This window comes from Ipomoea nil, unplaced genomic scaffold (genome assembly GCF_001879475.1).
Source record: "Ipomoea nil cultivar Tokyo-kokei standard unplaced genomic scaffold, Asagao_1.1 scaffold2700, whole genome shotgun sequence".
NCBI classification, from domain to species: Eukaryota; Viridiplantae; Streptophyta; class Magnoliopsida; order Solanales; family Convolvulaceae; genus Ipomoea; species Ipomoea nil.
The window spans coordinates 1,363,709-1,379,285 of record NW_017619128.1 but is presented as its reverse complement, the minus strand read 5'-3'; the positions used below and the strand labels follow the sequence as shown (position 1 = coordinate 1,379,285).

General features: G+C 36.7%; 1 protein-coding gene across 1 annotated transcript; it reads left to right on the top strand.

Moving 5' to 3' along the window:
• Window positions 1-11,437: 11,437 nt before the first annotated feature.
• Window positions 11,438-13,072, top strand: LOC109155291. Its single transcript, XM_019302976.1, has 2 exons — window positions 11,438-12,694; window positions 12,863-13,072. Exons 1-2 carry the CDS (start codon window positions 11,438-11,440, stop codon window positions 13,070-13,072), a joined length of 1,467 nt encoding a protein of 488 aa, XP_019158521.1.
• Window positions 13,073-15,577: the final 2,505 nt, after the last annotated feature.

The following is a 15,577-nucleotide window of genomic DNA, read 5'->3' as shown; positions in this document are numbered from 1 at the left end:
TCCTCAGAATTCCAAACATCATTCCATTTTGTCCATATTTCGAGTGGGACATAGGGAGGTCTTGGCTTTTTCCTTATTCTGCTTATGTAATCAGCATATCTTCTTTTAGCCTTTATCTCCCAAGCATTATACACTACAGCAGTTTTACTAGCATCCCACTCAAAAAATTTCTACAAAACACAATGTAAATACGATCTTACGTTAGATATGTAAACAAAATAACAATAATTCACTTTAGAATTAAAATACAATGCATGAGATTAAATATTACCTTGAATTCTTCCCAATAAAATTCAACTGTCTCAACACTAAGTTGTCCCCATGCATAACCATTGGGATCTATTCTTTCTTTGAACAACTTAGTAATTTTTCTAGCACATACATCTGAGCTAGTCAGCCTATAAAATGGAAAAGTCAAAATTTAAAAAATTAATATATATTCAAATAATAAATTTCATTTTAATTTAACTTACATATTATCCTTAACATCAATTCGTAGGCGTCCATGCACTCCTACAGAGTCAACCATATCACCTTGTTGCCTAACTGCATCTTGTCCAACCTGACCATTATTAGTAGCCGCAGATGGCGTGGATGGTGATAAGGGTCTTGATGCTAGCCGATGCCGATGCCGATGCCGATGCCGATGCTGATGCTGATGCCGATGCCGATGCCGATGTTGATGCCGATGCCGATGTGTGATTTCCATTACGTGGTAGAACATTTATTGACAAAAGTCTAGCTGCAAAACGACCTCCACGTCCTCTTGGCATCTTTCCTACAAAATATGAAAAGTGTAATATATATTAGTGTTTCATATAATATATATTTAGTAAGCATTACTTTTGAATTACCTACATAAACTCTAATTTTCATTATCGTAGTCGTCGTCATCATCATCATCATCATCATAACAATCATTATCTTCATCTTCATTAGTTGACGAACTAGAGTCAAAGTCAATCTCATCATTTTCCTCTTCATTGTTATCTGAATTGTCGTCAGGAATGTTGAGATATTCCACATTTTCATCACTTAACCTAACGAATGAATCATCATCCACAATACTTGCAATTTCAGTTTCTTCAACTTCTTTTTCTTGAAAAGCAGTATCTTTCGTTTGGCCATTTTCCTTTTTGAAAGATTCTATCCATCCCCGAGGTTGAACTTTACACACAACTAACCAATTAACTTTATCTCGTCTCGTACTAGGGTACGGAACAAAACAAACTTGAATAGCTTGCATTGCTAAAATAAATGGCTCAAATTTGTTAACCCTTCTCCGTTGATTTATTTCAACCAAATTATATCGGTTATGAACCTTTACTCCAACATTAGGTGTTGGGTCATACCATTCACATTTGAACAAGACAGTGCGTTTAATTGGCAAGGCAGTATACTCAATTTCTAATATTTCCATCAGCTTGCCATAGTAATCATCACATGTGCTACTTACACAAACACCACTATTCATTGTTGATTTATTCTCACCATGTGACTCTGTGTGAAATCTATACCCGTTGACAAAATACACAGGATACGATTTCACAGTTCTCAGTGGCCTTTTGGACAAATCACATATATACTTGTTCTCTATTTCATTTTGGAGTGCCTGTGCCATTGAAAAATTTACATATAAGAGTTAGGTTTTAAGTAATTTAGAACCAAGAGAAGTGGTTGACTACAAGACTTACATAATTTTCAAACCAAGAACCAAAATTTTGTTGTAGTTGTGTTGCAAGTTCTAACTCACTTATCCTGGGATGAAGTTCCTTCAACATCTCTTCATATAAACTGTAAATTTATATAACACAATTATAAACTCACGAATGATTCAACTATCATTAATTGATTGATTGATGTGGAACTTACGCAATGTAAGGCTGTACTTCCTCACAATTAAGCAATATATAAGTATGTGCTGCCAAATACTCTGCATCAGTTAGTCTTCTTGTCTTACATCTTCCATATAAGCGACCAGGATATTTAAATATGGACAAATTTTCCCCGTCCTCCTCAAGAACTCCTCCATCATCATTTCGAGGTACTTTTCGACTACGTGTATAAACGTGTGGCTCGAAATAATGAGAACAAAATATAGAGGCTTCACGCACTAAATATGCATTGCAAATTGACCCTTCCACTTTAGCCTTGTTTTTCACATCTTTTTTCAACTCATGGAGCAATCTAAATTGAAAAAAGAATAAAACTTATTCAAATATTAGATACAATTGCATCTAACATCATTAATATTTTAAATAAAAAGTAACTATAGAAGTTACCTTTCAAACCCATACATCCAACGATATTGAACAGGCCCAGCAATCCTAGCCTCATATGGCAAATGTATTGGCAAATGCTCCATTGAGTCAAAAAATCCCGGAACAAATATGCTCTCCAATTTACAGAGAATTATTGAGATTTCATCTTCTAGTCTTGTCATTTCTTCCACTTTAATGACTCTTGCAGTTAAGCTTTTAAAGAAAATGCTTAGTTCAGTTATTGCTTCCCAAACCTTGGTTGGCAACATCTCTCGAAATGCAATTGGCATTAACCTTTGCATGAAAACATGGCAATCATGACTTTTCATTCCAAATAGCCTGTACTTGCTCATATCTACACACCTTCCCATATTTGAGACATAACCATCCGGGAATTTCAGATTTTTCACCCATTCACATAACACTTGTTTCTGCTTATTGTCTAATGAATAACAAGCTTTTGGGTATTTACCTGTGGCATGGTTCTTTTCTAACTCTTTTCTGTTACAAAAGAGTTTTAAATCTTCTCTTGCTTTCGCATTGTCTTTTGTTTTACCTTGAATCACCATTACTGTATTGAAAACATTCTCAAAAACATTTTTCTCGATGTGCATGACATCAAGATTATGTCGAAAGAGATTTGATTCCCAATATGGTAAATCCCAAAAAATACTTCGTTTTCTCCATCCACAACTACGACTGCATGCTTTATTCATCTCTTCTGCATTAGCATCTGTAACTTTTAATAGTCCAAATTCATCGATTTCTCTTAAAATTTCTGTGCCATTCTTAATCGGGGGAGGATGACCTATTTCCACACGATTTTTCGTGAATCTTCTTTTGTTCAAGCGAAATGGATGATTAAGTGGAAGAAATTTCCTATGATTGTCAAACCATGACATTTTTCCACCATTAGGAAGCCGAAATGCTTGTGAATGTTCCCTACAATACGGACATGCTAGTTTTCCTGCTGTTCCCCAACCTGATAACATAGCATACGCTGGGAAATCACTAATTGTCCACATCAAAGCAGCTCTCATTTGAAAATTTTGTTGCAAAGAGACATCATAAGTTAGCACACCTTCTTCCCATAATTGTTTCAATTCAGCAATAACAGGTTGTAGGAAAACATCGAGCTTGTTCTTAGGGTTGTTGGGTCCAGGCACTATTGCAGTCAGAAACATATATGGCTCTTTCATACACATGGATGGAGGCAAATTATATGGTGTAATGATGATAGGCCAACAAGAATATTGTTGTCCTGACTGTCCAAATGGTTGAAATCCATCTGTGCATAAACCCAACCTAACATTACGGCTTTCTAATGCAAATGATGGATGTGTTGCATTAAAATGCTTCCAAGCTTCCGAATCAGAAGGATGACACATAACTCCAGAATCGTGGTCATGATCCTCATTGTGCCATCTCATAGAAGCAGCTGTTGTTTTTGAAGCATAAAGTCTCTTAAGTCTTGGAGCTAATGGCAAGTAATACATTTTCTTGTAAGAGACAAGTGATTGGTTAGATGAACGACTTGATTTTTTGTACCTTGGTTGCTGACACAATTTGCATTGGGTTAACTCTTTATCATCACCCCAATGCAACATGCACCCCAACCTACAACAATCAATTTTCTCCATTGGTAGCCCAAGCCCTTGTATTAGTTTCTTTGTCTGGTAAAAACTATCAACCATGTTATTGTCTTCAGGTAAACCATCCTTAAACAATTGACAGAATGCATCAAAGCATTGCTCTGGCAGACGATATTCTGTCTTTATGTTTAGCAATCGAGCCACAGCAGATAATTGTGTCAACTTTTCACAACCAGACCATAATTGTCTATCAGCAGCATCTAACATGTCGAAGAATTTTTTATCTTCTACATTTGGCTCCTCACGCATATTCCTTGCTATGAGATTTGGACCAGCAACATCATAAACCATCTGCTGATATGATTCCAACGGTTCATTTTGCTCATTTAAACTCCAATTTGCATCAAACTCCATTGAAGTTTGATTGTGAGACATTTCTCCATGTCTATTCCACTCAAAGTAATTTGGCACAAAACCAAATTTGCACAAGTGAAATCTCACAATCTCAGCTTCTTCAAATGAGATGTGACGACATCTTTTACATGGACATCGAATTTTAGTTCCATCCATGAAATTCGGCTGACTACATGCAAACTCAATAAATGTTTCTAATCCTTCGATAAAAACTTGATTAAGATCACCACGTTGAGTTCGTCTTTGATACATCCAACTTCTATCCATATTACTCATTTATAGATGCCTACATATTTACACATATATTATCATGATTTTCAAAGTAATGATTATGCAATAGAAAAAGCAAAAAAGAAGCAATCAAATTAGTCCTTAGAGAAATGTTAATTCGACTTGTAACATACCGATCTTAGAGAAATCTTAATTGATAGGCTAACTATTTTACCAAACAAGGCCATTATTAATTATATCTTGGGGATTTGGTATTATTTTTAGGTACAGTGATAATATATTCAATTTATGAAGAAAACTAGCACAAAACAACAAACTTTATTATATGTTGAGTGACTTTGATTTGCACTGCATTGTCTATGGTGATCTATCCATGTGCAGCTTTCTCCTAGTCATTGCATTAATATGAATGACCAAAATAACTAAAACCATATATACAGGGATTAAAAACGAAAACTATACCTTTCATTTGAAACTCAAACATAAGGTAAACTATATAGTCCAGAAATTTCACAGAGGCAATTAATATAAAAAGCATACAAGATATGAGTCAGATGGATTTAATTGTCTTTGATGATAAATGAGTAACCAAAAATTAAATAAAATCAATTCATTAACCACATCAAAGTTAGTATCTGGTAGAATACATTTGCTCAATTGTAAACCTGAGTTTGAATTAAAATGTATTTTTTTATGCACTTCTAAGTAATATTATATTTTAAGTAGAAAGATATTACATATTTTACAGTAAAATAATCTCACATAATATTATATTCATTCAAAATAATATATTGAAGTCACAGATATTAAAATACTAATTTTACACATATTATTAGTACAAATATGAGAGTATTCACAGAGCATTCACTTATTTATTTTTTATTTTGAACCATCAAAATGTCTGCTATGCATCAATACAGCAATATAATAGAGATTAATTCAGCAGTAATAGAGATTAATGAAAACAATTCAACAGTCCACGAAAGAACTTTCACCCACCTACCAATATAATAGAGATTAATGAAAACTAAGCTAGCTAGCTTCATCAATACTCTTGCTGCACAAGTAGATTCGCTCCATACTCACTGCACTGCATACCATTTTCATGATATGATTGATATGCTTGTTGGATGTGGATACAAGAAAGGAACTACATTGTTTGGATTTGGCTATGACTTTCAACAAAGCAATAGGTACTCTTTAAATTCTTAATATCTCTCTCTTCCTTTGAATCTTTTCCCCATCTTTTAACTTCTCTTTCTGTTGATTTTACTAACAAATAGATAAACTTCTTTTCAACCTTTCTTATTGAATATGTTTGTGTTTCTTAGCAATCTTTTTAGCTAATGGGTGCAGGATTGACCAGGCAATGGATGCCTTAACCTATTAACCATATTTTCTTTCTTTTCCCTGATTCACTTTCTCATCATTGATCATTCTGCATCGGACATGAACTTTCAGGGCATTATATTTTGCAATTGTCTCTCTTATTTTCTTTGTTCCTTAAAAAAGCATTAACAGTGTATCAAAACATTCAACTCATAAGAAACTAACACTACTCAGTGCACATAGATCATTCCTTCATAAGAAACAAAGAAACAAATAATACTCAATGCACATAGATCATTCCTAGGAAGATAAGCGAACAGTACTAAAGTGATTGGCATAAGGCTCAAATGGGAGAAGGAATCAACTGAGGGGATTAGAGAAAGAGTGATTTTGGAACCTTTAGAGGCTTTAATTAGGGACAGTCGGCTTCAATTCCTCAGCTCCTCCATAGCACCTTAGCTTTTCTTTCTTTTTACCAGAAATCAGAAATCAACTCTCTGTGTTTGGCAAAGATTACGAGATGAATTACAAGATGAACCACACAAGACTTGGACAGCACCAGACAACACTAAATTTACTTCAAAAAAAAATATAAACTGCGTAGACGGAGTGAAATATTACGAGATGAATTACCAGACGGAGGAGGTCGACGGCGCCCTGCTGCGACGGCGACGGCGACGGAGTGCGACGGCGTTCTGCGATGGTCGTTCTGCGTAGACGGAGTAAAACGGTGGTCTTGGTCTATCTGCGTTGATGAGGCAACTTAAATTAGGGTTTTTATTTTCCTTCTTAATATATTTGATTTTATTTGATTTTTAATCTGACTTTGAAAACGACACCGCTTATATAGATAATATATAAAAGAATAATTTTTTTTAAAAACATATTGCGACGGAATTAATTCGGTCGTTAATTCCGTCGCAACATTTAGTCAAAACATCACAAATTATTTTTTTCACGACGCAAAAAATTATGTCGCCATTTCGGTCGTTAATTGCGACGGAAATAATATCGGTCGCTATTCCGTCGCGAACTAGACGACGGAGTTTAATCCCATCGCAAATTCGGTCGTAATAATTTACCGCCAAACTTTCCCGGGTTTTATTTTCTCTTTGCGCCAAACAGCGCGACGGAATTAATTTCCGTCGCGAATTCCGTTGTTAAATTGCAACGGAAATTATTCCGTCGCGATATCCATCGCTATATTGCGACGGAACATTGTCCGTCGCAATACGCGATTTTTCTTGTAGTGCGCTATTCAAGAACATAAAGATCTGAATACATACAGACTAAGTGACCTAATAGGAAATCTTCAAACCTATGAACTTGAGATGCTACAAGGTCAGAAAAACAATGGTAAAGGAATAGCATTACAGTCCAGACAAGAAGAGAACTCAGAAACTGATTCAGAAACCATGGAACAGTCAATTGCACTACTAACGAAGAATTTTAACCAAGTTCTCAAGAAGTTTAACAAGTCCAGGAATAAAAATATCTCAAACAACCAAATAAATTCTACAAATCAAAAACCATTTAATCCAAAGAGAAGAGATAATACAATTACTGAAGGAATACAATGCTATGAATGCAAAGGCTTTGGACACATTCAATCAGAATGTGCCACATACTTGAAAACGAAAAATAAAACATATATAACAACTCTGAGCGATGACTCAGATAGTGAAGAAGATGACAACAACACAAACTTTGTAGCTTTCACTGCTAGCCATGAAGACAACAATAGTGATAACAAGCAAGAGTTACTAGAGGCATACACTCAACTAAATGCCAAATGGGAGCAAATCATCAAGAAAAATTTGGAACTCGTGGAAGATAATCACTATTTGAAGAATGAAAAAGAACGAATAGAGAAACAATACAAAGAAGCCCAGAACGAACTACTAGACTTTAAGAATAGAGAAACTAAGCTGCTACAAGAAATTAAGGAACTTACAGAAAGGCCCAGAACTCCAGGCACGGACACCAGTGAGAATAACCAATCTGAAATACAGGAAGTGTCGCAACAGCACTTCCGACATCGAAGAAGAATAAGGTGCTACTATTGTCACAAACTAGGACACATCAAAGCACATTGCTACAAAAAGACAGAATGATTATTACTACAGACAAAACAACAGAGTATGGCCACCACACAACAGAAATAATAGCAAGAAAGTCTGGGTAAGAAAAGACCAAAATGTTGCATACACCTCCAAAACAAACAAGGAGCAAGATATATGGTATTTTGACAGCGGATGTTCCAGGCATATGACTGGAAATCCAGAAAATTTAGAGAACATACACTATAAAGATGAAGGATATGTTACCTTTGGAGATGGAGGAAAAGGAAAAATTGTTGCAAATGGAACCCTGAATGTACATGGACTTCCAAAATTGTCAAAAGTCTTCTTAGTACAAGGGTTAAAAGCAAACCTGATTAGTATAAGTCAACTATGTGAAGATGAACTTAAAGTAGAATTCTCAAAAGATAATTGCAATGTTCTCAATCAAAATCATGAATGTGTTATGATCGGAAGAAAATCCACGAATAAATGCTACACATGGGACGGTGATCTATCTTGCCTACAGACAACCATCAATCAAACACAATTATGGCACCAACGGATGGGTCACATAAACTTTCATGACATGAAAAAGGGTTTAAAGAAGGGAGTCTATCGAGGAGTTCCAACACTTGACATAGATGAAAACAAAAAATGTGATGCATGCCTTGAAAACAAAATAACCCGAACAACCCATAAGAAGACCTCAGGAATACACACTTCTAGAATCCTAGAACTACTTCACATGGACTTGTTTGGACCAACTCAGACTGAAAGCATAGGAGGAAAGAGATATGTCTATGTAACAGTTGATGACTATTCACGATTCACATGGGTAAACTTTCTTAGAGAAAAATCTGAAGCATTCACAATATTCAAAACTCTTGTTGTCAAAATCCAGAATGAAAAGGATGAAAGAATAGGAAAAATCATTCGTCTAAGAAGTGATCATGGAAGGGAGTTCGAAAATTCAAAATTCAAAGAATACTGCACAGAAAATGGGATTCACCATGAGTTCTCTGCACCAAAGACACCCCAACAAAATGGAGTAGTCGAACGAAAAAATCGAACTATTCAAGAAATGGCAAGGGTTCTTTTGAATCACAAGAGACTTCCATCAAAATTCTGGGCAGAAGCAGTTAATACAGCCTGCTACCTAATAAACCGAGTCTTCATTCGAAAAGAAATCAACATGACACCATATCAAATCTGGAAAGGAAAAACACCAAATTTAAAACACACACATGTGTTTGGAAGCAAATGCTATATTCTAAAGGATAGAGAACCATTGGGAAAATTTGACGTCAAAGGAGATGAAGGGATCTTTCTAGGTTACTCCTCGAACAGCAGGGCATATCGAGTATACAACCTTAGAACAAATACTGTCATGGAATCTATAAATGTTGTGGTCAATGACACAACATCAGAGAACCCTCCCAACAGTGATGAAGAGATATCTGTTGTTGAAATAACAGTTCCAACATCACAGAATCAAAAGACTGAAACAGAAATAACAGAGAAAGAAGAAGCTGAAGATCCTAAGGAAATTGAGGAAATCGTCACCACTGATGAGACCAGGGTACAGAAAAATCATCCAATAGAAAACATTATAGGAGGACTGAATGAAGGAATCAGAACTAGAGGAAAGAAACGAGACTATCAAAAAATGGAAGAAGGAGACTATGACTACTGTTACACCTCAAAAATTGAACCCAAAAATATCACGGAAGCATTAAAAGATGAATTTTGGATGGGGGCCATGCACGAGGAATTACAACAGTTTGAAAGAAACAACGTTTGGCAATTAGTCACTAAACCAGAGAATGCCAATATCATAGGGACGAAATGGATCTACAAAAATAAAACAGACGAACAAGGGAACATTATACGAAACAAAGCCTGACTAGTAGCACAAGGATACACCCAAGTTGAAGGGACAGATTTTGAAGAAACATTTGCTCCAGTGGCCAGAATTGAATCAATTCGGCTCCTCATAGCAGTAGCCTGCATTCTCAAGATAAAACTCTACCAAATGGACGTGAAAACGGCATTTCTAAATGGATATCTAAAAGAAGAGGTCTATGTTGCCCAACCAAAAGGGTTTGAAGACCCCCATTTTCCACAAAGTGTTTATAAACTCAACAAGGCACTATATGGACTAAAACAAGCACCACGGGCGTGGTACGAGCGGCTCACTGAGTTTCTAGTCAAAAAGGGGTACAAAAGAGGTAGTGTGGACAAAACCCTATTCGTCAAACACTATGATCAAGACATAGTTATTGCCCAAATCTATGTTGATGACATAGTATTTGGATCAACACTTGAGGTTCACAAAAATCAGTTCATCACTAATATTGAAGGAGAATTTGAGATGAGCATGGTTGGAGAACTAACCTACTTTCTAGGTCTACAAATCAAACAGCAAGACAGTGGGATCTTCATATCACAAAGCAAATATGCAAAAAATCTAGTTAAGAGGTTCGGACTAGAAGAAAGCAAAGTTGTCAGAACACCTGCTCCAACAACTGAAAGAATCACAAAAGATATAGAGGGGAAACAAGTTGAGCAAACCCTATATCGAAGTATGATAGGAGGACTAGTATATCTAACTGCTAGTAGACCAGATCTAAGCTTTGGAGTAGGAATATGTGCAAGATATCAAGCAAATCCTACAGAATAACATTTAAAAGCAGTAAATATGTTAAAGGAACTACCGAATTAGGAATATGGTATTCTTTCGATACCAATCATCACCTATCAGCCTATTGCGATGCCGATTGGGCAGGAAACATAGATGACAGAAAAAGCACCTCAGGAGGTTGTTTCTTCCTAGGAACAAATCCTGTATCTTGGACAAGCAAAAAACAAAGTTCTATATCATTATCAACAGCAGAGGCAGAATACATTGCAGCTGGAAGTTGTTGCACACAACTACTCTGGATGAAACAAATTCTAGAAGACTATGGAATACATCAAACAACTATGACCATACACTGCGATAACAAAAGTGCAATAGATATCTCCAAAAATCCAGTACAACACTCAAGAACAAAACACATCGACATCAGGCATCATTTTATAAGGGAGCTAGTAGAAGATAAAATCATCAATCTCATGCATATCAGTACAGAAAAACAACTAGCAGATATCCTAACAAAAGCTCTTGACGGAAACAGATTTGTAAAATTGAGGACCGAAATCGGATTATGCCACTTACAATAAGAAGGGGAAGGGGTGGGCCGTATATGAGAACAGCTTGCGGCCCATAATATGAGAACAGCTAGCGGCCCATAAATCTTTAGACTTGTTCTTCTAAGTTCCATAACCCGATCCACCAATTTTTTTTGGGCTCATAACAGAGTCGTCTTCTACCTTACGATCAATCCTACCACTATCATCAAAGCTCCACACAAGATTAGCCATGGTGAGAACACGAAACCAAGCAAAAGGAAAATTACCTCGAAGAGGCCCTGCACCACACTTTCCCGGCACTGGAATGCTCTCTAACCTAGTCCACATCGACGATGACGACACCTCAAGAATCGTCATGGATCCCGTTCCCATCTCACAAGTGCCATTCCAGACCATTCAAGAACATCAATCTGCACCTACAGGTAATCCGGAACTCACTATTGATCTATTTGGAGAAACCCTAGGTCAGGTGCCCAATTCTGGGAAAAGCCCTGAATCAAACACCGATGCTCTAGGTCACGGTCAAGAACCGTGTCCGTCTCCTCTCGACATCCCTGAAAAAGACCTAAACAGGTCATCAGGTCACAACCACGAAACAGAGGTAGCACACAGTTTAGAACCCACCAAAAGGAAACGAAAAAGGACAGACCCATATGAAGGAGGTGATCCTAGAGCCAAACGGCCAGATGACTTCCCAATCAGGGCCGGGCCTCCACAACGAAAACCCACTAATCCCCTCCCAAGATTACAAAATTCCAAAGTAACAACCAAAAAGGGAAGAGAATTAGAGGAAGATCTGAGCTGGGCTTCGGAAGAACACCCAAATAATGATGCTGAAAATTTGGTTCAAGAAAAGGAAAAACCTACTAGAAAAGGAAAACAAAAGAAAAAAGGCAAAGAAAAGGTATCACCAGCAGAAGATAAGTCTATCCTACCAAAACCACACAGCACAAAATTTTTGAGCCAACAATCAACAAAACTATGGGGCAAAGTTGTTGAAAGAAAGATCCTCAGTCAAAAATTAGTGTTGGTAGATAAACTGAACAAACATGATCAAATCCGAGAAACCTTGACAAAAAATCACCTACTTGGTTCTGTCACAAACATAGAAGCCTATGATGAACAAGTTGTTCAAGAATTTTATAGTAACCTAACCAAAGACATCACCATCTCCACAAGTCCAATGTATGGAAAAATATACCTAAGGGGAAAATACTATGAGTTTAATCCGGATATCATCAACACCACTGAAGGGGAGGAAAGAATACTTCTTACAAATGATGAAGTCATTCAAGAACTCACAGCAGGGAATGTGAATCTGGAGAAAAACAAAATTAAAGCTGCATCATTAACCAGTAAGTATGCTGTACTACAGAAAATCGCACTGGCAAATTGGATGCCCTCATTACATGAGTCAACACTCAAAAGAAGCCTAGCAGACCTACTATACAAGATTGGAAAAGGGATCAAAGTTGACCTTGGCAATCTCATCTACACACAGGTCACAAACCTAGCAGAAAACAAAGGAACCAAAGCTTGCCTTATATTTCCAGACCTCATCTGTTCTGTTCTAGCAAAACAAGGACTCAAGATTCACAAGCCAAAGTCTCAAGTAAAAATCCTCAACACAACCATTAAATTGACCAACGGGGGGCACCAAAATGATCTCAAAACCCTAGGTCCAAAAGACAAACCAACAGATTAGCAGACTCTAATTAACTACTTTGAGAAAAGATTGTCTGAACTAGAGGCTTCTGAGAAACATGTATTGAGGAAACAGATGGAAATCAAAGAGGAGAAAACTGAAGTACAACAATGGCTGAAAGCCCTGAAATTAGAAAGTAATGAAGAAGAAGATGATCAAGAACCAGAAAAAGATCAAGAAAATGAAGAAAATGGTGATCAGGAACCTGAAGCTGAGAGTAGTGGAAGAAATGAAGAAGAAGATGATCAAGAACCTGAAGCTGAAAGTAGTGAAAACTCCACCTAAAACATCTTCAAACATTTAGCAAAAAAGGGGGAGAGTTAGTACCTTATATGATCTGATGTCCTGGTAAGACATCTTCAAGAGGGTATGATTTTGGTAAGATATGCTCCAAGATAAATGGTATGATTTCTCTTGGCTATTTTTGTTTGGGAAGAATCTGTCTATGATCTGATGTGGTATGATTTCTCTTGGCTATTTTTGTTTGGGAAGAATCTGTCTATGATCTGATGTCCTGGTAAGACATTCTTCAAGATGGATGGTATAGTTTTGATAAGATATCTTCAAGATAAATAGTATGATTTCCCTTGGCCATTTTTGTTTGGGAAGAATCTGTCTCAAAATGGATCAGCTTCAAGGTGGATGTTATGATCTCTTTTTTTATCTGTCTCATAATAGATGGTATGGTATTTTTGATATCTTTTGGATGATCTGAATTGAATAATCTGTAATGTGTATGGGACATGTAAACCCAGACTGTTTGGCAGTTTCTGTTTTCAAGAGGCAGTTTGGCAGTTCTCTTTCTTTTTTTTTTGGCAGCTTGTCTTTTGAGGATAAAAATGATCTAGGCTGGCCTTATTCTTTATTGCTACCATGTGGAAAGATACTGACAAAAGGAATAGACTTATTTCCTTGCCAGCACATTTTATTATGCTATAACTACACAAGTCAAAGAACAACAGCTGAAGCAAAGATTGAATCAAGGGGGAGACTACTCATCAAAAGATCATCACATTCCTCCCCAAACTAAGGGGGGGTCACACCAGGAATCAAGACCTTCCAACAAACCAAGGTTTTTGAAAAAGTTTGACAAAGGGGGAGATTGTTGACCTCAAAAGAATTGTCAACTATTGGGCGCAAAAACCTGACTCCTAATTCCAGTAGATATCATAGTCCAAATATGAATAGGACTAATAAATCTATTCATATTCAAACTAAGTCATCTCTTGTCCTATAAAAGGCAGCCACTCTCAATCACAAAGATCACGCTTTCAGCACCTAATCGTGAGCACGAGAGTCATTGAGAGAGATACCAAAATCCCCTTGAAAAGTAGTACAAGTGTTTAGGTCTCAATAGCTTGATAGGAAATCATATTGTGTAATCCCCGTTCCCTAAACAAAGTGCACTTTAAATATTGAGCTTTTAGTGGATTTAGGCAAATTCTCAATTTGAGAAGTGCCTCGCAGATTAGGGCTGCTTGCTCGAAACTGCGTTATAAATATTTGTGTCACAACGTCTGTTTCAACGTTACCGAATTCAAACATCTATATTAATTTCAATTGCTCAAGAATTGTCAACTCATCTTACCAAAAGCAATTTCCAATAATCCCAAACATAGTCACGTGAAACCAAAGAATATACCAACATACCACATATCCATAATCACTGCATTAATCAACTCATAAAGCTACCAAGACCAATTTCCAAAACATACTCCATGAACCAAAATAATGCAATATTCAGAAACATACCATCATACCAGAATAATGCAAATTAGTTATTAACTCCCTATTACTCCAACCATACTCCCCCTTATTATATACTCCCCCTTTTTGCCAATAATTAACAAAGGTGAACATCTATAGTACTGGACTGAGTCTGACGGAGTGCCCGATTGGATTGAACCTGCACAAGAAAATTAAAAACGAGAAACGCAGAACTTGATAACAACGAAGCAAGTAACACATAAGCACATATAGACACAAAAGTCAAGTTGGAGCAAATTAATTAGATAAAACATACCAAGTAATAAACACATTCAAGCACAAATTCATAGCAAATAACACAAAAAGCACACAATTGGGTCACTAAAAAGACAGATTGGTAAATAAGACAGTAAGCACAATCAAGTAATGCATATTCAGTCACAAATGCAAATAAAGCAACTTCAGGCAAGAATTGATAACAGATAGCATAATAAGCACACAAGCAAACACAGATATGGTCATGACCGGACCAATAAAAGCACATTCACATAGTAACAGAGGAGAAGAAACTGACACGAAATGCTAAAGCAGAGCAAGTCACAGGTACATGAGGCATACCAACACATTGGACAACATTTCCAACGGTAAAGTCGAATGGCACAGATTGTGTAAAAATAGACAAAGCAACAAAAAAAAAAAGCACATTAGGCAGATTTGCAGGTAGAACAGAATAAGATACAATAGAAGTAGGTAAAATGAGTGAAGCAAGATCATACAAATCACTAGGGATGGGTAAAGAGAGAAAACACACAGATGAAGAATTCATAAATGAAGTAAATTGCTCAAGAATAGACATAGACATATCCAAATTCCTAGATGTGGGTAGAGAGTGAGTACCCTCTAGAGAAAAAGGCAAGGATGATATCCGATTTGTTGAAGGAGAAATTTCAGCCTCGGCTCTCTCCACTTCGTCAGCAACGTTCTCCGTGAGTACTAGCCATGGTTCGGCGATGATGTTTCGGCAAGGGCTTGGAGTTGACATGATTCTTTGGCCGTGAGTCCCCCTAGGAGTGCCGGATTTTG

Coding starts and splice junctions, on each gene's coding strand:
- LOC109155291 (XM_019302976.1), top strand. CDS start 11,438: ATGGATCCCGTTCCCATCTCACAAGTGCCATTCCAGACCATTCAAGAA. Junction 12,695..12,862: donor TTCACAAGCCAAAGTCTCAA/GTAAAAATCCTC, acceptor TTGAGGAAACAG/ATGGAAATCAAAGAGGAGAA.